This window comes from Vigna angularis, chromosome 2, assembly GCF_016808095.1.
Source record: "Vigna angularis cultivar LongXiaoDou No.4 chromosome 2, ASM1680809v1, whole genome shotgun sequence".
Taxonomy (NCBI): Eukaryota; Viridiplantae; Streptophyta; class Magnoliopsida; order Fabales; family Fabaceae; genus Vigna; species Vigna angularis.
This window is the reverse complement of record NC_068971.1, coordinates 23489071-23514522: the sequence shown is the minus strand read 5'-3', so window position 1 is coordinate 23514522 and position 25452 is coordinate 23489071. Positions and strand designations below refer to the sequence as shown.

At 36.1% G+C, this 25452-nt stretch overlaps 1 protein-coding gene and 2 long non-coding RNA genes across 5 annotated transcripts; all 3 read left to right on the top strand.

Annotated features, from left to right (window-relative positions):
• The first annotated feature begins 1419 nt into the window (after positions 1-1419).
• Positions 1420-3636, top strand: LOC108322777 (probable serine/threonine-protein kinase PBL26). The gene is made up of 5 exons (XM_017555014.2): positions 1420-1534; positions 1985-2193; positions 2317-2506; positions 2586-2977; positions 3060-3636. The coding sequence occupies exons 1-5, from the start codon at positions 1420-1422 to the stop codon at positions 3435-3437; spliced, it is 1284 nt and encodes a 427-aa protein (XP_017410503.1). The 3' UTR covers positions 3438-3636.
• An 8565-nt stretch (positions 3637-12201) lies between these two features.
• Positions 12202-13211, top strand: LOC128195179 (uncharacterized). The gene is made up of 3 exons (XR_008246752.1): positions 12202-12253; positions 12446-12500; positions 12900-13211. It is a non-coding gene; the product is annotated as an uncharacterized LOC128195179 (long non-coding RNA).
• Positions 13212-15560: 2349 nt separating this feature from the next.
• LOC128195178 (uncharacterized) lies at positions 15561-25211 on the top strand. Of its 3 annotated transcripts, XR_008246750.1 has the most exons (7): positions 15561-16141; positions 16220-16350; positions 18140-18264; positions 23629-23685; positions 24026-24234; positions 24454-24488; positions 24857-25210. It is a non-coding gene; the product is annotated as an uncharacterized LOC128195178 (long non-coding RNA). The 3 variants fall into 3 exon arrangements; XR_008246751.1 differs by lacking the exon at positions 23629-23685 and having other exon boundaries at positions 24355-24488; positions 24857-25211; XR_008246749.1 differs by lacking the exon at positions 23629-23685.
• The last annotated feature ends 241 nt before the right edge of the window (positions 25212-25452 follow it).

The window sequence follows — 25452 nt, the reverse complement described above, 5'->3', positions numbered from 1 at the left end:
ATACATCGACACCACGATAAGTGTCAAATGTTCTTGTATGGAACAAAATTGTTTTGTAGGATCATGTGTGCGTATATTCTAATGTTTAAGATGCTCTTGTGTGGCTCATGATTCAACTAATGGAGGTGGGGTAGCTATAGACACCATAATGTTCAAGTCATTGATATGATTTAGGTGACAAGTATGTGTATATAAACCTTTAGGAATACATTCTCGTTTTAGGAATGTTCAAATACTATAATAAATACCATATCTTAAATTGACATAGGATAGTATTATCCTATGTAGGTCAAGATAATGCTAGCTAACTTGATCCAACATGACCTCTTATTGTTTTTATAGTTGTAGGATAGGATAATCCCAATCTTATACAATACAAAAAAAATAACCTGAATCTCATTTAAGTAAGTTATATACAATATATTAACAAATTATAAATAATTCTTAAATAATTACCATTCTCTCACTAATAACTTTATATTTTATCACTTAATTTTTCTAAATTACTCAAATAACACGGATTGAGTATCATATGATATCTATACCTGCCTATCAAGAAGAAGATAATTAAAATATGCATGTATCACACCACCCATTAACATTCATTATGGATTTACGCGTGTGATATAAGCTTGTAGTCTAATTGATACTTCAATTTGTCCTTTACTTACGTTTTCCTTGAGCTTTGTTAAGATCATTCAAGAAAAGATAATTTCATCTTTTCCCATAATACTATGTCAAAATATAGATCCAAAGGCCTCTATTTTTGTGTTTGTCTCATTCTATAATGGAACATAAGTGTGTTGTGTAACGACACATTGAACATAACTCCACACGTTGGAATTAGTTATGTTCGTCTTTCTCTCTCATACAAATCGAGAGAATGTTACAACTTATGTCCATTTTACTCGCCACATTATGTGGGAAGATAAAAAAAATTTCATCATCCAAATTTGTTCCTATAGTGGCCAAAACTCTCCACGGTGTCTCTTTGTTTCTTGGTTTGTTAAGCCCCATTAGATGCATGGCATTTGGGTTTTGATGGGGTTTGGTTCTTCATTTGGGTTGTGTTTCATACTTTGTCCTTCCGTTCTCGAACCTCATTAGAAATCTTTTTCCTTCTTCTTTGCTTTCTTTCATTAAACATTCCAAATTAGAGTTTTTGGAGCTCCTCTTCTTCTGATTTCAAAGCTCTTAAGACAAGGACATTAAAGTCTCCTTAAAAGTTTCAAACCATTTTCACTTTGTAAAATATGTTTTTCTTTGTGGTTTTGGGGACGTAAATAGAAAAGGAAGCTTCTGTTGATGGATTGAAAATTTGGAGTCTCCAGGATTTTAAATTGAATCTATCTAAAGGTCCTTCTTTTTTTTTTCTCCTTGAAAAAAATCAAATTTTTTCTGTTTAGTATTTGTAGAGAAATGAGTTGCTTTTCATGTTTTTCATCAAGTAAAGCAGCCAAACCTTCTAACAATGGAAAAAGGATGCCACAGCCTACTTGTCATTCTCCCAAAGAATCAGCTCAGTCACTACCAGGTGAAATCATTTGAACAAGAAATATCAATCATCAACTTTTATTATATATATACTTTTGTCATTAATATATATTTTGTATACTTTTTCATTAATATTTATTTGTAATAAAATATAGAAATAAATATGTTTGTAGTCTTTAACCTTTGATGTAAAATTGATTTTTTTTTATCTCAAATTTTAAGAGAATCCAAAATTTAAAAACAAATTTATAAATACATAGATCTCATAACCGCGTTATGATATATATAAGTTTGGAATATTATTTAATAAGTTTAAAAAAATTAATGTTATTAAATAAAAAGATTATATCTATTATTTTTTAAAATTAAGAATTAGAATGTATTAAAATTTGAGACAAAAATAAATTTTAATTTCGGGTATAAAAATTAAGAATATATTTAACTCAAAAGTTTGTCTCATGATTTTTAATGCAAACTTGTTTAGTTACAGAGAATCACAATTACAAGGCAAAGACAAACCATCAAACAGAACCTAAAATAGAGGAGGTCAAAAAAGATAAAGAGAACAACAACATTGCTGCTCAAACTTTCACCTTCAGGGAATTGGCTAATATCACAAAGAACTTCAGGCAAGAATGCCTAATAGGAGAAGGTGGTTTTGGGAGGGTATACAAAGGAAAACTTGAAAAAACCAACCAGGTAGGACAATGGCACTTTATTTTGCAGCTATATTACTCAGTACTCAGTTCTTTTTCTCTGGTGATATTGATGATCTTTTGAAGAACATGCCTCTGATATTTGTAATTAATTAAATATGCACAGGAAGTAGCTGTGAAGCAACTTGACAGGAATGGATTACAAGGGAACAGAGAATTTCTTGTTGAAGTTTTAATGTTGAGTCTTTTGCACCATAAAAATCTAGTGAATCTAATTGGATATTGTGCTGATGGAGATCAAAGATTATTGGTCTATGAGTACATGCCATTGGGATCCCTTGAGGATCATCTTCTTGGTAAGATTCTGCTTATTCCTTCTGCTCATGTGAACAATTGATAAAGGTTCCCAACATATTTTGTTGAATTTTGTAGCAGATCTTGAACCACGACAAAAGCCTCTAGAATGGTTCCATAGAATGAAAATAGCTTTGGATGCTGCAAAAGGTCTAGAATATTTGCATGACAAAGCGAATCCTCCAGTGATCTACCGTGACTTGAAATCATCAAACATCTTATTAGACAGAGAATTCAATGCAAAACTGTCTGATTTTGGACTTGCAAAGTTGGGTCCTACGGGAGACAAATCTCATGTATCTTCAAGAGTAATGGGTACTTATGGATACTGTGCTCCTGAGTATCAAAGAACTGGTAAACTAACTGTACAATCAGATGTATACAGCTTTGGAGTTGTTATGCTTGAATTGATCACCGGAAGGAGAGCCATCGATAACACAAGAAAACCACATGAGCAAAATCTCGTTAATTGGGTCAGTTTTCCCTAATTCACTTTATATAAAAAAATGATTTTGATTTGTTAGATTTTGCCCTAATTGTTCCTGAACGAAGCAGGCAGAACCAATATTCAAGGAGCCAAACAGGTACTCAGAATTGGCAGACCCAGTTCTTGAAGGAAAGTTTCCAGTGAGATCCTTGAATCAAGCAGTGGCAATAGCAGCCATGTGTTTGAACGAGGAGCCATCAGTGAGACCTTTGATCAGTGATGTTGTGACTGCCCTTAGTTTTCTTGGGACAATCCCAAAGGGTGAAGAAGACCTACCAGGAGCATCTCCTGTTGACGACCCTCAACAACCCACCAATGCTTCTTCCAATCTTCTTGATCAAGATCTCGCTGCCATGGAACGCCAAAGAGCAGTTGCTGAAGCCATCGAATGGGGCAACAATTCTAGGAACAAAGCACCGCACCGTCAAACTCCTCCATCTTTGTAAATCCACTGCAATTATATTCACATCATTTCACTCTACTATGTATATAACTATATATATACACCTAAATCTCCAAGCACAAAAGGATCTCATCGCTCAGAACTCCAACGCTGCTTCTACAACACTGCAAGACTTAGTTGGTGTTGTTGTATGATCCATGGCTCCTATTCCTATATAAACTTTTGAACGCTGGTATCATCTATTGTAGCATTTTCATTCTTTATAAACAATGACAAAAGCCAGCTATATAAAAAGTGCACCCTCTTATTTAGTACTAGTAGAATGGAAAAGCCTGTTTTGTTTGTAGTGTTAAATGTTGAACTAATAAGACCAATTACATATTGGGAAGCTGCTAGTAAAACGTTATATTGGAGTCAACGGAAAATATGTATTAGACTAAAACGGAAGGACAGATAAGTTTTCATAACACACATTTATATTTATTTAATATATATTATAAAAATAAAATAGTCACAGAAAAAGTATATTTTTGTATTTATAAAAGAAAAAAAAAACTAAAAGTAGTGCTTTATAAATGTAAAAAATTTATTTGTATTAAAATATCCTTTCTCGTTTTCTTTAGCATATAAATAAAATAATGAAAACAAATAAAATGTATTACGTTAGATTATCTATGTTTTTTAGATTGAGGAGGAGCTAGATCCATATCAGTTAATCAAAGAGATGCAGCAGAAGAAAAAAATAATTAGCGCAATCGGACTTAATGAGTACTTTAATATAATATTAAATTTATTAAAATAAATACAAAGCAATATCTATATATATTTGAAAGTAAGTCAGAAGAAGGGAATTGCATTCAATTAGGATTATCCAGAAGTGGGTCTGGCATTAAAATATTTTTGTCTCAATATGTCTTACGAATTTGTAAACATTTAGTCTAAGATACTAAGATAATTTAGACCGAATGGATAAAATAATAAAAATTTTATTTTTAAATTTATATTAACATTATTTTTCTGGGTCATATACGTATAAATAAAATACTAATTTTTAATTTCTTAAATATAGTTCCAACTAGTTAATGCTCATTTACAAATAAAACAATCTTAAATAAATTTTCAAAATTTATATATATATATATATATAGTTACTATCATCAAATAAAATAATATATTATATTAGAAATAGAGTCTCAATTTGACTTATGAAAACTTTTTTATTAGTTGTTTTTAGAGAAGATAATATTTAATTCAAGTGAGTCTCACTTAATTAACTTCTAAATATATATATATATATATATATATATATATATATATATATATATATATATATATATATATATAAAATACTTATTCCAATCTTAGAACTTATTAGTTTTGATTATTGACTTTAATAGAGATGTTGATCTTCGACTCAAATTAACTTGATTTAATTCTTTAATTCAAGTTGATTTGTGTAACACTACAAAAAAGAAGGGCATTACCGAAGGTCAGAAGTCCTCGGAAACAGCCAAAAATCGTCGGTAGAAGGTACTTACCGAAGGCTTATCGACGGCCAAAGAGTCCTCGGTAAATCCCTTGTCGCTAAAATTTACCGAGGGCTTTTGCCCTTCGGTAATTACCGAGGGCCAAAAGTCTTCGGTAATTACCGAGGCCCAAAAGTCTTCGGTAATTACCGAAGGGCAGCAGCCTTCGGTAATTACCGAAGGGCAGTAGCCTTCGGTAATTACCGAAGGGCAAAAGCCCTCGGTAATTACCGAAGGGCGGAGGCCTTCGGTAAGTGTCAAACGTGGGAATTTACCGAAGGGCAAAAGCCTTTGGTAAATTTGAAGGAAATGAAAGGGACAATTCTGTTGTGGCGAAACCAACAACATATAACATACCTGCATAACAATTTTCAATCACAAACAGACCTGCTAAACAGTTTTCAAGCACATACAGACCTACATAATGTGCATCTGAAAGATGCAATCATTGATCAATATCCATAGAAAATACAGTAATCTATAGAATATCCATTAATCCATAGAACATGTATTTATAGTTAAAACATAAAACAATCAATCTTAATGATGTTCTAACATTCAAAGTCACCAAGTTCATCTAACATCGACATTATCTTAACTCCAAATGTTCTAATATCCAAATGTTTCTATAACAACTAATAAGAAAATGAAACTAATAATGTACATAGTTATCATCAGAATGATCTTCATCATCCTGCTCCTCTATTGATGGTTGGACTGGTGTGGGTTGGACTGGTGTGGGTTGGACTGATGAGGGTTGGACTGATGAGGGCTACTGAGGGACAGCGGGTGACAAGGAGGGTTGTGGCTGGGTTGGAGGGATAACTAATTCATCCTGTGAAGTAGCAGGAAAAACTCTCATGACCAGGGCCTTGAAGTTTGTAAACTCTGCTCTCAAATCAGTGATTTCCTGGTCACGTTGTTGCAGTGCCTGCGTGAAGCAGAGAACGACCTCGTCAGGAGTAGTGGTGGAAGAAGAAGGTTGGTGCTTCAGAGTACCTCCTCTCGATGCTGTATAGTTTGCAGCAAGTTGTCCTGCACCGTACACTCATCCTTTTTTCTTCCCACCAACGATGTCGATCCAGCACTATGTCCTACGAATGTCATCTTCTGCATTATTGGCATCATCCGGTGTAGGAGCTGACTCATGTTCAGATCTAACCTGTGAAAGTCTCGTAGAAAATTCTTCCTGTTGAAACATTAAAAGCAATGTTAGGAAATGATAGAATAGCTTAAATGAAAAATTAGTAATAGTAATAGTGTTATTTGCTTACATGAGTCTTCCGAGATCTTTCATCAACGAATTGATTAGTGCCCTTCCTTACATGAGTCTGTGCAAAGACCTCATCAACATGGACCGCCCGTCCTAGAGCTTGTGCCTGTAACATAATTTAGAATTACAAGTGTATGTATGAAATAAATACATAACTTATATATGAAAGAAAGAGTTATGTAATGAAATTATACCATACGAATGGCATGCTCATGAATGGTGATCGACCCACTAGTATACAGGGTGCCACCCCTTTCAGACGCTCTGTTCCTCTGGGCTTTGGCACATTTATTGCGAAACTCTACTGTATTCCAATGAGCCAGTAAAGAGTTCCAAATTATTTCACCCAGCCAGTAAGGGTGCTGTCCTGCATTGCGGGCATCTCTAAACATCTCTGACATTCGATGAGATGCTTTCATGTGGAAATTTCTGTGTATCTGACTTTCATGTTTAGGTTTCCACTGCACCTTCATCTGTAACATTAAAGAGAACAAACATTGATGACAGAACATAGTAAAATAAGAGGGACAATTAGTTAAATAGATTGTTCACCTGAAAACGCTGCCAGAAGGGCTTTTTGTCGTCATCAGGAATTGCTCCCCAAGTAGGCCATGGACTTAGAAACTGTTGCTTAATTGAACGTGTGATGGCCTGGGAAGCAACCCTTGATGGAATAAAACTGCAGGATAAAAGTCAAACATCTCTTACAGTAGGGTTTAAACATCAAATTATATCAAGAGATTAAAAACTTACCCTTTACCATACGGCTCAATCCATGGTCGATCATGGAGGGGCGGATCAAGACCTTCACCATCACCACTTGAATCTTGATCAGCAGATGGTCTGACAGTGTTAGAAGGCGGTATAACAGATGAGGAAGGTATAGAAGTAGGGTCAGGGTCAGGAGTGGGGGACATAACCACAGGGGGAGGAGTGGGGGTTATAATTACAGGAGGAGGAAGAGGGTCTGTTGTAGGGGTAGTAGAAGGGTGTACTACAGGGGTAGGAGTAGGGTCTACTGAAGGTGTAGGAGTAGGGTCTACTGCAGGTGTAGGAGGCTGTACTGTAGGGGTAGGAGGAGGCCCCACAGATGATGTACTGCCGGCAGCAGTGGTAGGTAGTCTAGCAGGCACCCTAAGTACATACTTTGGTGCCTGCCGTTGCCTCTTTCTAGGCCTTGCAACCCCCTTTCCTTTATCAGGACGTTCTGAACCTTGTCCTGTCATTACTGCATTGAAATGGTTACAAATAAAGCGAAAAAATAGAAATGATTAATGAAGGATCAATGGTTTTTAAAGTAAATGTATAAATAATTGCATACAACTTTTAAGATGGTATTTTAGATAACTCTATTGAAATGACAGTTCAATTTGCTACAATGGATGTCCAACATTCAATTGTCGTCATCATGATCTTCATCTTCATCTTCTTCTTCATCATCGTCTTTATAATCATCATCTTCGTCTTCTTCTTCTTCGTCGTCATCATGATCATCATCATCATCATCATCATCATCATCATCATCATCATCATCATCATCTTCTTCTTCTTCTTCTTCTTCTTCTTCTTCTTCCTCTTCTTCTTGTTCTTCATCACCTTGTATTGTTGCTTGTAATTCATCTCCATCACCATCAGGGTCGACCAATGCGGTTATACGTTCAACTTCAATAACTTCTTGTGGTTGTGACATTTGGTCAAGTTGGTAGGCAACATCTTCCTCAACCTCATTTGAGTCAATGCGACCTCTAGGCTTGGTTTGTATTGCTACGGCCCAACCACGCTTGTCAATATTGCGGAATGGTGGATATGGCACATAATAAACTTGTCTGACATTAGTTGGTAGAATGAAAGGATCAAACGGTCCATATCTTAATCTTTGGTTGAGTTCGACAATATTAAAGCGTGGATCGACTCTAGTACCAGCTCTAGAAGGATCAAACCATTGACAATAAAAAAGTACTACTCTGTTTGGAGAAGTAGTGCTGTTGTACTCTAACTCATATATTTTATGAATGATGCCGTAGAAATCATCATAACAACCCTCTGTTAGGCCCTTCACATACACACCACAATTTGATGTTTTGTTTCCTTTAGACCATTCATGTGTATGGAATTTGTAACCATTGGTGAAGTAAGTGTGCCATTCTTTGACACATCTCATTGGCCAATTCGAGAGATGTCTTAACTCTTGAACCGTGTGAGTTAATGCTGTTATCACTTCTCTTCCTCTGGTTGCATAGATTTTTACTTATGAATACATATGTCTACTTTCACTAAATCCAAATAAAAAAACAAAGTCCTGTAGACTGACTAGTTGCCTTTCAATATATATATATATATATATATATATATATATATATATATATATATATATATATATCTCCATAACTTTTCAACCAACGAAAACACCATTGGTTGCTTAACTAATAGAACAAAACCTCTTCCTAAAATGACATACAATTCTTACTACCCTTGTGCATGTTATGTTCTCTACTTGAGTGCATAGAATCTGTATAAACATTTTTCTGGACTAATCTTAATTGCTCAACTTCCTGCATTTGATAATCTTTTATCAGAATAACTTTTATGAAGTTTGTACTAATTTAATCCATAATGGGATCTCTAACATTCTTCGTATATATGACTATTCTTATTAGGCAAGGGCTATCAATTTGATGCACTGTATATGGCCTAAATTTTCAGTGAGGAACAATGCACCATCACACTTCAACCTAATATCTCTTCCTTCCACAAAAACATTACATTCTGTTCATAAAAACTTCACAATTCATATAAATCATTCATATTATTGTGATGTGCACTATATGAAGCTGAGAAAGAGCCAATTGGCAAGAACTGCAAGACACAAGAGTTGAAAAGAAACATAACCTAACTGTTAATGGGGACCAGCTAGCTAGGGAAGCCATGCGAGGTCAATATTACAGAGATACAAGGGTAGTGCTTGTGACCCATTGTGAAAGGACGTGCCTTTTCTAGTTGATCTAATTATTCAGAATTGGCATGTGTGTTGACTAGAGAAAACCCTTGTCTGAAGTGGGACAAAGTGCAACGCAAACACAAATCTGATTCTCTATTTCTCTTTCACTCCACAGTGTTAACTATTTTTCATTTGGGACCATTTTTAACATGTTGTAATTCACTTCTGGAAGTAATTAATTATTAATCACCTAATTTGTTTTCAAAACAGAACTTTAATATTTTTCATAAAAAAAGCAAACAAGCATCCATTCTGACAGTGAGGTATACATAGATAGAATAAATGGCATTAATTTAAGTAAACCCATAATTCAAAAAAAGGAATTAAGAAAGTGGAAGAAGAATATGTATGTTAAATAAACTACCGTAGAATCTAGCGCTTTATACGAAATGATAAGGTTTTAGGCATGTTAGTGGAAATACCAAAAGTGAAATGACATCAAAATATTAAAGACAATAGATCCCGAGAGAGAAGAACTTAATTCACATTCTTTCAGGCTTTTAATGTTCTCCATTCCACATCGATCCGTTTCATTGTTCTACCTATTCCATACACAAATTTTCACTCCTTCTAAAAATCTTTATTTCTGTTTTCTTCACTGTTTTGACCTTTGTATCGGCATGCATTTCATCATGTGCCAAACCATTATATTGGCATTACAATTCAAGCCACAGATATAAATAAAAAAACTCTTTGTGCCACTCTTTTCTATCCACACAGGTAGATAAGATATGTTCTTTGCCATATAACTAAATATAAATATATATCCTCTATATATTGCTGCCACACCTCTCGGTTCCCATTAAAATTTATAGAATATTTTTTCGTGGTCACACCATCGGTTATTTCTTAGATTTCTATTTGGTTACAATGTGCAGAATGACTCAAAAGCAATACACACATATTCAGGTTAACTCTCACATACATCACAAACAGGGCAGCCACCAAAAGGTACATAATTTCAAGCAATAATTTGAACCAATAACTCACCTCTACGGTAGCGACAACCCTTCGATACCCTCTGTCGCGCAACCCTTCTTACGCAACGACAACTACTTCATCACACAACCCCTGGATTAGCCTCCCTTGGCAACTACAAGCTCTGCCCACGCCGCGACAACAACCCTGACGCAGCGACAACACCTCCTGACGCCGCCAAACCACCGTCGTACAGAAACACGAGCTCGATAGGTTCAGAATCAATGGCAATGATGGTTTCGGATTGTGAACGACAGAGGGAGGTAGAGATTAGGGCAGGGGAGAGTGGAAAGCGGGGACGGGAGTGAAAGTTTGGGAGAAGCTTTCCTGGAAAGTATTTGGGAAAATGGAAGAGGGAAATCCCAAATTCATATTTTATTAAGTGAATGCATATACCGACGGCCATAAGCCTTCGGTAAATCCTCTGTGTAATACCGAAGGGCAAAAGCCTTCGGTAATGACCAACTTTAATGACCGTCGGGAAATCTTTCGGTATTATCATTTTTACCGAGGGGCAAGAGGCCTTCGGTAATAATCCTTCGGTAATCAATGAATTTGTAGTAGTGTAAATTGCTTTTGGCTTGGAACGATTTGTGTCTTTAGCTCAACTTAATTCATCCTTAATAGATTTTCAATTAGTTATTTTGTGATTGATAAAAATCAAATGAGATTCAATAAGTTATATGTTAAATTTAGAATATAAATTAAAATTTCTTTAATAAGTTTACTTATAAATAAATTAAAGTTAGATGTAGAAGTATTTTTTTTTTGATAAAATAACAAATATATTAAAAGAAAAAATAGGGTTACCTAACTTATATACAAATAAATATATAAAAATAAGTTAAAAAAAAAACTTGTCATGTCTCTCTAACTAAATACTAGATCATTGTCCTCGAACAAACATTACATAAAATAATAACTCAACTATTTTTTAAAAGATACTTTTTAAATATAGAAATATCAATGTTTCGAGATGTTACTTGTCTTCATTATTCTAAAAGAAAGAAAAAAAATTTATTCAAAAAAATCCTTATAGAGCTTTCGTATATCAATGGAGGAGAGCTCAAGCCAAAAACCAGTTCTGCCACTTTTGTTGAATAATTGGTTACAACAACATAATATGCCAAAAAAATTATCACACAATAATATAGGTTTCATAACAAAAAAGAAAAGAAGAAAAATAAAAAAAGGCTATTTACGTACAAATTATTACATACGGATTTGAACCCGTATATAATGGAACTGTTACATACAGATATTATATACGAACAGAGAAAAAATTAAAAAATTTAACCCTAAGTGAAAATAGTAGATAACTAATTGGAAAGTTCTCGAGGCATTTTCAGCTTTCCCTCTCAACTTTCTCTCTCATATATTTCCCTTTCGATCATAAACCACCGTCATCGAGCCATTCTTCAATGCCTCTTCTTGTCGTTCTCATCTTCTCATCGAGCCGTTATTCTGGAGCATTTCCCCTCCATCATCTGGAACCCTAAGTGAAAACATAGTTTGGACTCCTTGAAGCTTCCTCCATGAGTAAACACAACAGAATGTAAGAACAACGGTGAACAGTGAGACGACGACAGATTCGATGAAGGACCTTAGCAAGAGTACTCCAAAGAGGAGGAATGCGTCTGGAAAACCCTAGGTTCGTGATAATACTCTAGGAGCAGGAAGGATTCGAAGCAGAGTGGAAAGTAGGAAGATTGTTCGGTGATAAATACGATTTAGGTCGTGTGTTCGGTGAAACGGTGCCAAAATGAGGATGTAATCAGTGGATTCGGTGGAGAAGGTTGTAACGAGGACGAATCAAGTCGCAAGATGTGATTCAGTGATGTGAATCACGAAGATGAAGGCTCTGTGAGAGTGATGAGGTGAGGAGATTCACGAGCTCGAGAAGAAGCTAGGTTTATCTTTTCTGGTTCTACTCCATTCATTTCAATTCCATTTCTAATTTCATATATAAAATAGGAACACACTCTTTTTCATTTCATTTCTCATCTGCAATTTTCATTGCCCGCTGAAATCCTTCATTTTCCCCTAGTGGCGAATCAGTTTCCGGGAATTCCTCGCCAATTAAGGTACACTGCTTTTACTTCTTGAGCGGTATTTGTTTTGCCATGACTAAGAATCGTTTTCGCTACACACAATTTTTGCTTAGGGTAAGGATTTTCGTCCTTTGTCTCCGTAGTCATTTCACATTACTTTGTTTTATGAGTTGAATGAGTCACGAGATAATGTAATTGTATAATTTGTGTTTACGTGGAGTGTAGGATTGTTGTGTGCAAATATAAAGTTGTGAGATGGAGGATCGTGAGAAACCCACGGGTAATTCGCATGGCATTTCTGATATGGATGTTGTTGTTTTATTTGTGTTTTAGAGAACATTTAGAAGTGTAAGATGAAAAGATGATAAACATTTTGCAGTGGCGGTGGAAGAGATCATCTAGGGTTGTTGTTTTGTTTTTAGTTCATCAATGGAGATGATAAACACACACAAGAAAATCAGAGTATATAAATAATTTATATGAAGGGCGTCCTATTCAAAATGGAAGAAAACCAAGGGAGGTTTTTATTAGATTTAAACCAAACATTGGTAATGGAGAAAAGAAGTCTTCTGCTTTATTGTATCTTGGTGGTTCTGTTTTGTCTCTGGATTTCTACTAGTGAATTATGTATGTGCTGAGGTTTCTTTCCATTTTTTGGTGTTTTTCTGTTGCTTCACAGGTTCGTGTACAAGCAATTAGGGGACTACCTTTTTTCTATAAGGATACACTTGAGAATATAGGGAAGATGGTTGATATACTTGTGCAAATTCTTGGCTCTGGTAAGTTGGGCACTTTGTAGGTTTTACGGTTGAGAACATAGCCATGATTGATTGTAGCATGTACTTGAGATAAAAATATGTTCTTGAGGGCTTAAAAGACACCTCTCATGTTCTGCTATTTATATAGATAAATAGTTGATACAATAGAGAGATAGAAGGTCAAGTTATTGTCCTAGACTGCTAGGTACAATGATTAGAGATAACCCAACACACTACCCCTTATTTTAGTCCTACTGACTACACTAACAAGTAGACTTAGTAATTATTCTAACATTCCCCCTCAAGCTGGAGCATACAGATTGTATGTACCAAGCTTGGAACAAATAAACTCGATCTGAGGTCCCCTTAATGACTTAATCAACACATCTGCGAGTTGGTCATTTGATCCAACAAACTCGGTACATATTTCTTTTGACAATAACTTTTCCCGAATAAAATGACAATCAATTTCTATATGCTTAGTCCTCTCGTGAAACACTGGATTTGATGCAATGTGAAGAGCAGCTTGGTTATCACAATACATCTTCATACTCTGGATGTCACAGAAGCTAAGCCCTTGAAGGAACTGTTTCACTTATATAAGTTCACATGTTAGTGACGCCATTGCCCTATATTCAGCTTCCATTGTTGATCGAGCCACTACATTCTGTTTCTTACTTTTCCATGAGATAATGTTTCCTCCAAGGAAAACACAAAATCCAGTAGTGGATCGTCTATCAATAGGAGAACCTGCCCAATCGGCATCACAATATCCTCATACCTGAAGCCTTCCTTTTTCTTCATATAACAGCCCTTGCCCGGGAGCCTTTTTCAGATACCTTATAATGCGAATGATAGCATTCCAATGGCCAACACATGGAGCTTGCATGAACTGACTAACCACCCTAACAGCAAAAGATAGATCTGGCCTTGTAATAGTGAGATAGATTAGTTTTCCAACTAGCCTCCTATATCTCTTCGGGTCAGAGAATAACTCACCTTCTTATGTTGTTAATTTTTGATTTGGGTCCAAGGGACTCTCAACCGGTCTACAATCAATCATGTTTGTTTCTTGCAAAATATCTAGAGCATACTTCCTTTGGGAGATTACAACTCCATCTTTTGATTAAGCTACTTCAATGCTTAAGAAGTATTTGAGGCTTCCAAGATCCTTGGTTTGGAAATGTCTACACAAGTACTCCTTCAATTGAGATATTCCAGCAGTATCATTCCCTATAATAACGATATCATCAACATATACAATTAAGTAAACACATTTCCCGAGAGACGAGTGATAATAAAAGACTGAATGATCTGCTTCACTGAGTTTTAGTCCAAATTTCTAAACAATGGAGCTGAATTTTCCAGACCAAGTATGTGGTGATTGCTTGAGCCCATATAAAGATTGGTGAAATTTGCAAACCATACCAGACCCCCCCTGAACAACAAACCCAGGAGGTTGCTCCATATAAACTTCCTCCTCAAGATCACCATGGAGAAAGGCATTCTTGATATCCAATTGATGAAGTGGCAAATGACGAATTGCTGCCATTGCAAAGAACAGACGAATGGTAGTCATCTTGGCCATGGGAGAAAATGTGTCACAATAATCAAGGCCATACACCTGAGTGTACCCTTTTGCAACTAGCTGGGCTTTGAGCCGATCAATGTCACCATTAGGGCCAACTTTAATTGCAAAGACCCATCGACAACCAACAGTCTTTTTGCCCGGAGGAAGTGGCACAAGCTTCCAAGTATTACTGTGGTCAAGAGCCTGCATTTAGGCAATCATGGCTTGTCGCCATCCAGGATGATCAAGTGCTTCTTTTACATTTTTGGGTATAACCACAGAGGACACTGAGGATAAAAGGGAATAAAAGGAGGGCGATAATCTGTGATAGCTAAGAAAATTATAAATGGGATGAGGGTTTCGAGTGGAACGAGTACCTTTTCTGAGAGCAATGGGCCAACCAGAATCATCTTCACCAGGAGGCGTGGCAGGAGGCAATGAGGGAGAAGAATTTGAAGGAGGAGATCCACCATTTTCTAGAAGAGGACTACTCATCGGGGTACTGTGTCAGAAGATATCCATATGTGGAGAGGAAGGTTCGGGAGGACCTTGAGCATGACTTGGATTGACAGTGACAGAAGATATATTGGACTCAACTACGGGAAGAGGAAGTACCTGTTGGAGGATATGGACATCTTGAACAGATGGAGAGAAGAAAGGTGTCTGTTCAAAGAATGTAACATTGGCAGACATGTAGTACTTCTTGGTTTTAAGAGAGTAACACCGGTACCATTTTTGAAGCCGAGAATAGCCCAAAAAAAACACATTTGATCGCACGAGTGGAGAGCTTGTCTAGCCCCGGATACATGTCATGAACAAAACATACACAATCAAAAACTCGAGGAGGGGTGTGAAAGAGAGGATCATTGGGAAAGAGAATGGAGAAAGGGACTTTATTATTGAGAGAGAGGAGGAGGGCATCCTATTAATAAGAAAACAGGCGGTTAAGATGGCATCCCCCCAATGATGGATAGGTATATGGGCACCAACTAAAAGGGTACGAGCACACTACAAGAAATTGGCTAATTACCGGCGGCTTAATACCGAAGGCCTTGAGGCCGTCTGTAAAAGAGAGGTGCCGACGGCCATAAAGAGAAGTACCGACGGGCTTAGTGAAATTAAACTACCGAAGGTCAGGAAGACGATAGCGAGGGATGTGTGTCCTTCGGTAATAGGCTAGACCCATTAAACCAAGTGATTCGTTCTATTCGTCGAGGTCGTCCCCAATTTCCTGAAACTGTGAAAACCCCCCTGCCCTACCTCTCTCGTCTACGTCTGCCATCGTTTTACTTCGTGCTTCCATTCTCTCGGCTACCTCTCTCGTGGCTTCGTTTTCGTTTGTGCTTCCATTATCTCGTCTACCTTTGTCGTTTACCTCTGTCTATCCGGTGGCATTGTGCGCCTCTCCGTTTTGTTCGGTCTCATCAAGGTTCTTGGTGCCGTTGTGGGTGGGGTAGCCACAGGGGTGGTGTTTCGTCATCATTACGCTTTGGCGCCATAGGAGTGGTGGTTCGTGGCTGTGCGCGTGAGGCTTGTGTTCAGAGTTGGCGATGTGCAGGGGCTTCCCTCGAATTGGGTGTTCTGTAGTGCGAGGTAAGTTATGTGTTTGCTTGATGGGTATTTAATCATTTGATATCAGTTTGATGGCTTGCTGCCCTTTTTTCACATCAGAAGACGACACCTGGGAGGAGTCGAAGCAATAAAAGAAAATGATAGGGAGATTGGAACACGGGACAGTAAAGGAAAAGAGAAGTGCCTATTAGCGCACCAGATGAAAAATCCCTTTGCCTTTACTCTAACAAGTAAGCAACCTTCACTCCTTTCCTGTTTATTTATTCATTGGGTTGTGGTATTGTTAGTTTTACTGGAAATGAAATGAAGCTTAGGCAGGGTTACTCTCCATCAAAAGGTTTTCTGGTTTTATTGCCCTCCTTTATTGCCATTAAAGTTTTCCTCATCCTTTATGAACCAGAGCACAAGTGATATCGACATTTTACTCTGTAATTTGATCTTTCTATTATTTCTGTGATTCTAAAGGTGTGTCTGTGTTGACATGTATAAATAATTATATACTTGTAATCTGTATCTTATATGTTATGCATTTGATTTCATATTGTGGATGGTCATTAGTTGCTGTAGAACAAACTTTTTGTGCATTGTTTTTGGAGGACATAAATACAGAAATTTTTGTTGTTAATAAGTTGGAACTTTTAGCATGATGAACTAAGACCATAGAAGGAGGTGACTATGGATGATTACCGCTCCCTATATGAAGATTATTTTGATTCGGATTTTTCTAGTAGTTGACGTAGTCTTAACCCCCTATATATGATATTACTTCCATTGTTACTGCCCATCTTGGAACCTCTAGTGGTGTTACTCCTCGTACTATGTCTGGTTTTAGTTCCTATGAACAGTTTTGTGCCCAAAATAACCCTATAACCTCCCTAATACCTTCCAGCTGATTGACTGCTCCAGTTGGCTGCCCCCTATTGCTACGAGAATCTTTGGTGACCTCCTTAACGTCCCTGGCAATCTTCATTTCAACAAATCTTTGGGGTTGTGGGTCTAATTTGGCTCCTTATATCTCCCTGCAGTCTAACAAAGAAATAGCCTAATAGGTGTTAGTCTATCAACTCAGATGCTTGTTTATTAATCTTTTAAAATCGTCAATATTCCTCCGCATTTCCTTTCTGCCTTAATGCTGCCAGTTTCTCAATGTACACCTATGTTTCCCCCAAATCTTGTAATTAAAGATGTAGTTAGTTCTTCCCAAGATTCTAGGCAAGGAACCACTGAGGTTGTTGTAGGAGAGGTCCCTGTACATATTCAAGTCATAATCGTTAACATAACAATTTTTTACATAGAAATCAAAGGTTTGAATGTGCCCCTGGTTCTGTAAGCTAAAACTGAAATATGATTAGGCAACAGTGGTTATAAGTCAAATTAGAATTTTAGAACAGCTTTAAATCATCAAAACAAAGTATTTTGAGTTATTATTTGGCATAGAAATAGTATATTCCAAAATTTGACCTTATAACAGGTAATAAGGTAGCAAATTAAACAACTACACATCTCATTCTAAGTTATAATGATTGAAACAACTAGCTATCAATGCAAATGACTGTAGAAAGTGTAAATACACTAAACTAAGCTTGAAAAATACAACTAAGCATGATCAAAGTGGAATTGTACATTTGAAGGACATCTAACACTGTGAAAACCATCACTTTTTGAGTTAAAATAGAAGTGGAGTAGTGATTTTGAGTTGCAGGCTGTTTATAACTAATTTTAGAGTTTAAAGACAATTAAAATCATCAAATAAAGTTACTTGAACATTCAGTTGTGTGTTTAAATCACTTGCATATGTTTTTTAGTATCAACCCACCAAACTAGAGACTTTTTGTAGTGCAGAATTTTTTTTCCAGCTAAGGTATGATTCTTGACTTAATTTCTCTTTTGTTTAAAATGGTGGCCTTGTGAGCATGCATATACGTAGGAATTATGTTTGGGATGGATATAGGGTGTGTGATGATTAATCTTTTGTTGTTGTTGCGTTTTACTAATTAAAATTGTCCATTATTGTACAAGGTTTTGGGGTTTCAATTAGGAGCACATAACGTTTGGAAGCTTCAAACGTAGTGGGTTAAAGTTAGTTGCAAAAGTGTCATTGTTTAAGGGCTACACTCAAGTGTCGAAGACTTCATCATTTCCAGGTAGGTAAATGATGTCTTATTCTGTTTGCCTTGATTTATTTTGCTCATGATTGATCTGTCTAAAAGCATATAGCCATGCAACAATTTGATAAATAAACATGCTGGCTCCTCCTTTTGGTAAATACTATTTTGTTTGCCTTTTATCTCTCTTTCTCTTTCGCCTTTTGTCTTCTCTCTTGTGTTGTGTGTGTTGATTCTGTTCCAGCCTTTATTTTCTGTGTTTTTATTGGAAATCTGTGTTTAGATGCATGTCTACCAATATATCAATCCATAAAAGGCAATGAGGCAATGTCTAGCCTGGATGATATTTGCTAAAGCATAAAAGAAGTTATTTTGGTTTTCAAAATCTACACATAATTTTCATTTCTGGTGCAATATCAAAAACCTATTCCAATGCACATTTTGTTGTTCTTAACATTTGAACACTTCCATTTGATGTTATTACACATGTCTGAAGTAGTGGCAACTTGTATTAATCCATAAAATGCAAAAAGCATATCTAAGTTGCTTCAAATCCATTAGCAAAGTGCTGTGGCATATTGTAATCATCGTTTTCACCGTGATTGATATCCTTGCATGTGTTTTATGTCTTTAAACATCTCCTAGCTAATATTCTGCAACTATATCTAGTGAATTAGGACTTCCATAAGCTTTGTTTGTGCTGTCCAATTTGATTCTAGTATTTGTTTTCAATTCTGGTGCAAATATGGTGTAAAAAATGCTGCATAATTGGCTGCAGCAGGGGTGGTTTGATGAATCTGATTGTTTCAGTGCATTTTTACCATTTGTGCAATTTTATTTTGTCATTTGGAAGTTGTATGCAGTGTTAATTTGGTCAAATTTCAGCCATTATGAAAAATGACTTCCTAAACCATCACTTTTGCCTAAAAGTGGAAGTCAACTAGTGTTTTTCTGCTGCAGTGTGTTTGTTGGTTGTTTCAGTGTTTAAACACATCCAAATTGATGATACAAAGTTGCTCAAAACATCAAATTATGTGTCCAAACGTGTTTGTGCAAAATCACCCTTTAAACCACCAAATTTTGCCTAAAATTGGAAGTAGACCACTGATTTTCTGGTGTAGTCTTTATGTTTATTGTTTAAGTGATTGCACACCTTCAAATTCATGATATAAACTTGCTTGAAGCATCACTTTAGCTGTTGAAACACTTCCAAGCACTTTTGGGTTCGAAATCACTCCATTACACCACCAAAACTGAGTTTAAAAGATTCTGTTCACCAAACAAGACTAAGACTAGCCTTTGTTCCTAATCACATGAAGTATTATTGGAATTCTTCTACAGGAACACTTTTGGGTTTTGGGTGGACTTATGATGTTATTGACATAATGGTTGCAGTAAGAATACTAGAAAAAGCAAATGTGGCATTCTACCAAACATGAAAAAGTAGCAATAATTAACTTGAAAGTCTTCCTTCGGAGGCTCATCTGATCCTGAGAGCTTAGGATCCATCCACACACGATCTTTATTTAGATAAAGAGCTTTATGAGAGAGTTAAAGAAAGAACTTTAATGTAATTCAAATAAGATTTTAATTCTCTTTAGTCTTAGTCTTTATCATCCCTCTGATTCAAGTATATCAGATTTTCTTTTATTTCATTATTATCTTTAGTTACTAAAATAAAAGGAATAGTTAAAGCATACATTCTTACTTTTTTTGTTTTAAAAACTATCATCTAGACAAATGCACTGTAATCAACAATCAACTTTTCATATAAAATTTAACATATTTTGAAAGAAGAAACAGTTAAAAGATTATTATTTTTTCATTATCTTATTTTGCTTGTCTGTTTCTATTCAAATATTCAGATAAAACTGTAGAAAATGGAACAGTATTTTAAATTGATGACTAATAATAAACATGTGACAGTAGGATGTAAACTTTCTCAGACCAGACATTCAAACTTAGGAGTAACATATTGATATCTCATGTCAAATGACAGGTCTCACAATCAATGGCAGAGCATTTTCTTTTTCCCCTTTTGTTTGTCTACTTCAAAAGAAACAAGATTTTGTATTGAAACTAGTTTTACCTTTGTAAATAACATTCATTATTTTTATTTTTCTTATTTATAATAATTATGTAATACATTTAAGAATTAGAAACATAATTAAAAAGAAAAAAAATTGAGTATTATACTTTTTAAGCAGATAATAGAACAGAAGCCAAACCTCAATTGTTTTTATTATCATCATTTGATTACAAAGAAATGTTTATCTCAATATAAACATTGACCTTTGTTATACAGATTGTGAAGATAAATTTATAATTTTAATTAAAACAATTTTAAAAATAATTGTGTAGGTAGGGTCTAATAACTTAAAGTTGTAGTGTGGTCCAAAAAAAATACACATATAGTATTAGTATTTGTTAAAAAAGAAAACTAAAATTCATTCTATTTTTAGACTACCAACAACTTCAGAGTTTTGTGCTTGTTGTTGCCTGCATTAATCTGTATCTTTTACTAAAATATAAAAAATATTTTTCTCAAATATTGTATATATTGTATGTTGATGTATATATTCTATGTTCCTATATATGGTATGTGCATTTATTAGGCTACAACTTAATTTTTAAGTTAAGTAGTCATTTAAAATCCTATTGTACTTGAAAACTGTTATGCAGGTCTGCTGGTTGGTTTATAACAAATACAATTTTTAGTTACATTTCCCTCCATTTTACCGAAGGCTTTTGGCCCTCGGTAAATACCAATGTTAGGTCATTACCGAAGGCTTATGCCCTTCGGTAATTACCGAAGGCCTCAGGCCCTCGGTAATTACCGAAGGCTTCAGGCCTTCGGTAATTACCGAAGGCTTCTGGCCCTCGGTAATTACCGAAGGCTTTTGGCCCTCGGTAAATGTTAGCGACAAGGGAATTACCGAGGGTTTTTGGCCGTCGATAAGCCGTCTGTAAATGTCCTATACCGACGGTTTTGGGCTGTTTCCGAGGGCTTGTGGCCTTCGGTAATGCCCTTCTTTTTTGTAGTGGCAGTTTCAACTAAGTGTCTATTTTTTCTTTCGGCTATACCCTTTTGCTAGGGTGTATGAGGACAAGTGGACTGATGCAAAATACCATGGGAGCTAAGGATTGCAGAAAAATTGGATGAGAAATACTCTCTAGCATTATCACTTCTTAAGATTTTAATCACTTAACCAAATTGGTTATTGATTTCATTCAAAAAGAATGTGAAGATAGGTAACAATTCAGAGCGATCTTTCATTAGATAAACCCAAGTACATCGAGAATACTCATCAATAAAGATAACAAAGTATCTAAAATCAAAAGAAGAGACGCGACTAGGTCCCTAGACATCAGAATGAATAATAGAAAAACTAGAATTACACATTGATTGAGACTTTTTAGGAAAGACAAATCTAACATGTTTTCCTAGTTGACAAGACTCACATTCTAAAGTCTGAAGACCACTAAGTTCAGGACACATCTTTTTTAACTTTGACAAGTGAGGGTGGCCAAATCAGTCATGTAACACTTTAGGGGGAAGAGCTGCAACACAGGATACCCGTGGACGAGATCCAAAATGGTATAAACCTCCAGCTTCATATCCTCCTCCAATCTGTCTCACTGAGCCACGCTCCTGTACAACAAAAGATTTTGAATTGAATGTTATTGAACAATTTAACATTTTGGTTAACTAACTTAAGGAAATTAAATTGAATGGACAATTAGGGACAAAAAGAACAAATTTTAGAGTTAGAGAGGGAGATAGGGAGACTTGACCGACTCCCTTTGAACAAGTTTTAGAGCCATTTGCAAGAGTAATGAAATGGGGGTTTTCTTGGAGGGAAAGGGTTGAGAACAATGAGGTATTACCAGAGATGTGATCAGAAGCACCCAAGTCAATTACCCATGAATTTTGACCTTCCATGGATTGAGAAATGCAAGTTGTGGATGTACTTGGGGATTGAGATGATTGCGCCAAGCTGTTAGACTTTAATCGCAGATACTCTTGATACTCTTCCTCAGTGAACTTGGAGTTGGAAGTGGGAGTTTCAGCCTTAGAGATATTGGCTATTTTTGAAGGAAAATCATGCAAGGAATAACAGTTTTCTTGGGTGTGACCCATCCTCTTACAGTAAGTGCACTGTGGACGTCCCCTACCTCCACGTTCTCCTCCTCTAGTGCCCCGTCCTCATCTTTCCCGCGTAGCAACCATGATAGATGGTTCCATTATTTCAAGAGCTTCCTGAGATTGAGGCACTGGAACACGAAGAAGACGTGTGGTCAAGGCTTCCAAGGAAGGGACCTCATGACTTGTCAGAAGTTGATCTCTGATATGACTCAATTCAGGGTGTAAAGCACGGAGGATCATTACCATATAATACTTGTCAAGCTTCTTCTTGATGTCTTCCGAAGATTCCACTTCCAAGAACATTCTCAACTCTTCCACAACTGCTTGGGCTTCAGTCATGAAGGAGACCATATCATTAGCATAAATGCTTTGAGCTTTCTTCCAAAAAGATTAACATGTTTTGAAGGCTCTAAGAGATATCAAAAGTCGGGGTTCCACAGATTTCCACAATAAGGCACACAATTGGAAATCTGCTTGTTTCCATTGTTCAGCTTTTTCAGAAGGTACTTGGCTTCCATCCTGCTCAAGGTGGTCCAAGCGACAGCTTTCTTCAAGGGGAGCTTCTGGACCTCACTGAAGCAGGGTTTGGAGGGGCAGAGCAAAGAGAGGAGGTCCAAGCGACGGCTATGGAAGTGTCGCGGTGACTTTCCGGCAGCCAGAGGGCGACACGTGACCTGCACGCGCCTGTTCGCATCGCACAAAGAAGCGGCACATGGCGGAGCGTGGGGAAGAATCAGACACCGGCACCGGTGCGGTTGGTGGACGCGTGAAGAGGCGAACCAGATCCAGTGGTCGCCGGACGGAACAGTGATGGCGGACGACAGTGGACGGTGGCAGACAGATGCGAGATGGCAGAGAACCAAGTTGAAGAGCTTCAAACTGCAGTTGACAGCTGCAGACAATGGCAAGACAACCGCGGACAACGACAATGGGCACCGGACAAATGCAAACAACAATGACAATGCTGGTGGACCACTTAGGGCAGAAACCAGAGTAGGATGAACTTGCTCTGATACCAACTTTAGATAAAAATATGTTCTTGAGGGCTTAAAAGACACCTCTCATGTTCTGTTATTTATATAGACAAAGAGTTGATACAATAGAGAGATAGAAGGTCAAGTCACTGTCTTAGACTGCTAGATACAATGATTAGAGATAACCCAAAAAACTACCCCTATTTTAGTCCTGTTGACTACACTAACAAGTAGACTTAGTAATTATTCTAACTGATGTTTTCTCCTATTTCATTCTTGTAGAAGAATTTGTGGAGCCTGATAAGGCTCTAATGTCATTGCTGAGGCAGGATGTCAAAGGTACCGTGATATATCTTTACCTTGTTAGGAAACACATTTGTAGCCTTGTAACTAGAAAACACCACTTTCTAGAACAGTAAATATAGAGAGAATGGGACTTGATTGATTGGCATTTCGATAAGCTCCACTGAGTTTCAAACACACTCTTAATAGTTTAAATTTTGCTAAGGAACTTGAGTCTATAAATGCTAAAGTAAAACAATTTATAATTTTGGGTGTTGCATTAGTATGATGATTGACGGGTGCTTAATTGATTGAATTCTTTTAAAACTTGAGTCTCCCTTTTTATAGTCATATTTACCTCTCTTGTTAACCTATGCTATATTTATAATTTGCACAGTCACACAAAAGGCTGTAAACAGAAGTAAAGTGGCTACCACGCTGGAATTTTTGCTGCCATGGTGGAATTAATCAAGTGGATGATGTTCTGAAGTGTTCACTCCTTTCACTATCTCTTCTCCACATGGATTCAAGATTCATACACTCTTTCTTCACTTATCAACTATCTAGGTTTCATTTGAGAAGAAAAAGAAAGAGTTATTTGAGATGGTATGATTCACGTCATGAATTTTGTTTAATAATTATATTTTCTTTTCTTGGCAAGATGACATGGTTCTCTGTACTTTATTTGTGCAAGCTAGCTTTTAATTTTTGCAAATGTTGATTTAGGTTAGCATTCCTGCGTGGTTTACTGGGGATACTAGGCCTGAAAGCTTGTAGTTTATTTGGACTCACCCCAGTGTTTTTCTGCAAAAATGTATTATGCAGATCTTAGCATTGTCGGCAAGCCTGAAGATAATAAGGTAATGGCATCATTGTCTTGAAAAACGTATTTTAAATGAGTAATATTAAAATATAATTTAAGAGATTAATTTTGTGAAGATAACTTTTATTTTAGAACTATAAATAAAATATAAAATAAAATCAAACTTTAAACAATTTTTAAATAATTAACATTTTGTTTAATAATTTTAGAAATTCTCATTCAAAGATTTTAAACTATGATTTTGCTATAATTGCATCATAAAGAAATAATTAAATACAATTAAACACCCATTTTCGCTCTCCGAGAATGTATTTTCTTTACTGTGTGTCTGAGTGTTTAGGACAATCATTTTTCATATCTTATTGGTAATATGATTTTTTGGTGATAAAGTTTACTTGTGAGTAGGTATCAAAAACAAAAAGGCTAAGGGTTTGATGAAAATGGGGTCGCTCCTTATATGGTTCCTAACCTTTGTCACCATCCCTCAAGCATTTGTCATGGAGGATGGAAAGTTTTTCTACAAGCAATCAGGAGAACTCCTAACACCATTGCAACATAGGAGGTCAATTTGATTCAAACTAAGAGTTGCATGACAATGATCAAGTACAAGATAAAGAATCCTTTATTTTGCTTCATTCTTATTGTAAGTATTAGTATTAGAAACATCCAGAATTTAGTTATTAATATGTTTGAGTACCTAGATATTTGAATTTTATAGTATGTTAACTTTATGCGTGAAATTATTGTTTTGAGTTTCTTGGGTTTTGTAGTCATATGGACAAACTTGATTGCATTTTTCTTGGGTGCTTGTTCTTTAGTCATAGATGAACTTTCACCTTATTAAATTTATACGTATTGGATGCGTGAGGTCATCTAATTGTTTCTCTATAAAACCACAAAGTTACATACGGATATATTCGTATATAATCTGTATATAACTTATATACGGATAAATTCGTATATAACTTATCTATGACAGTTTTATATACGGATTTTTTCCG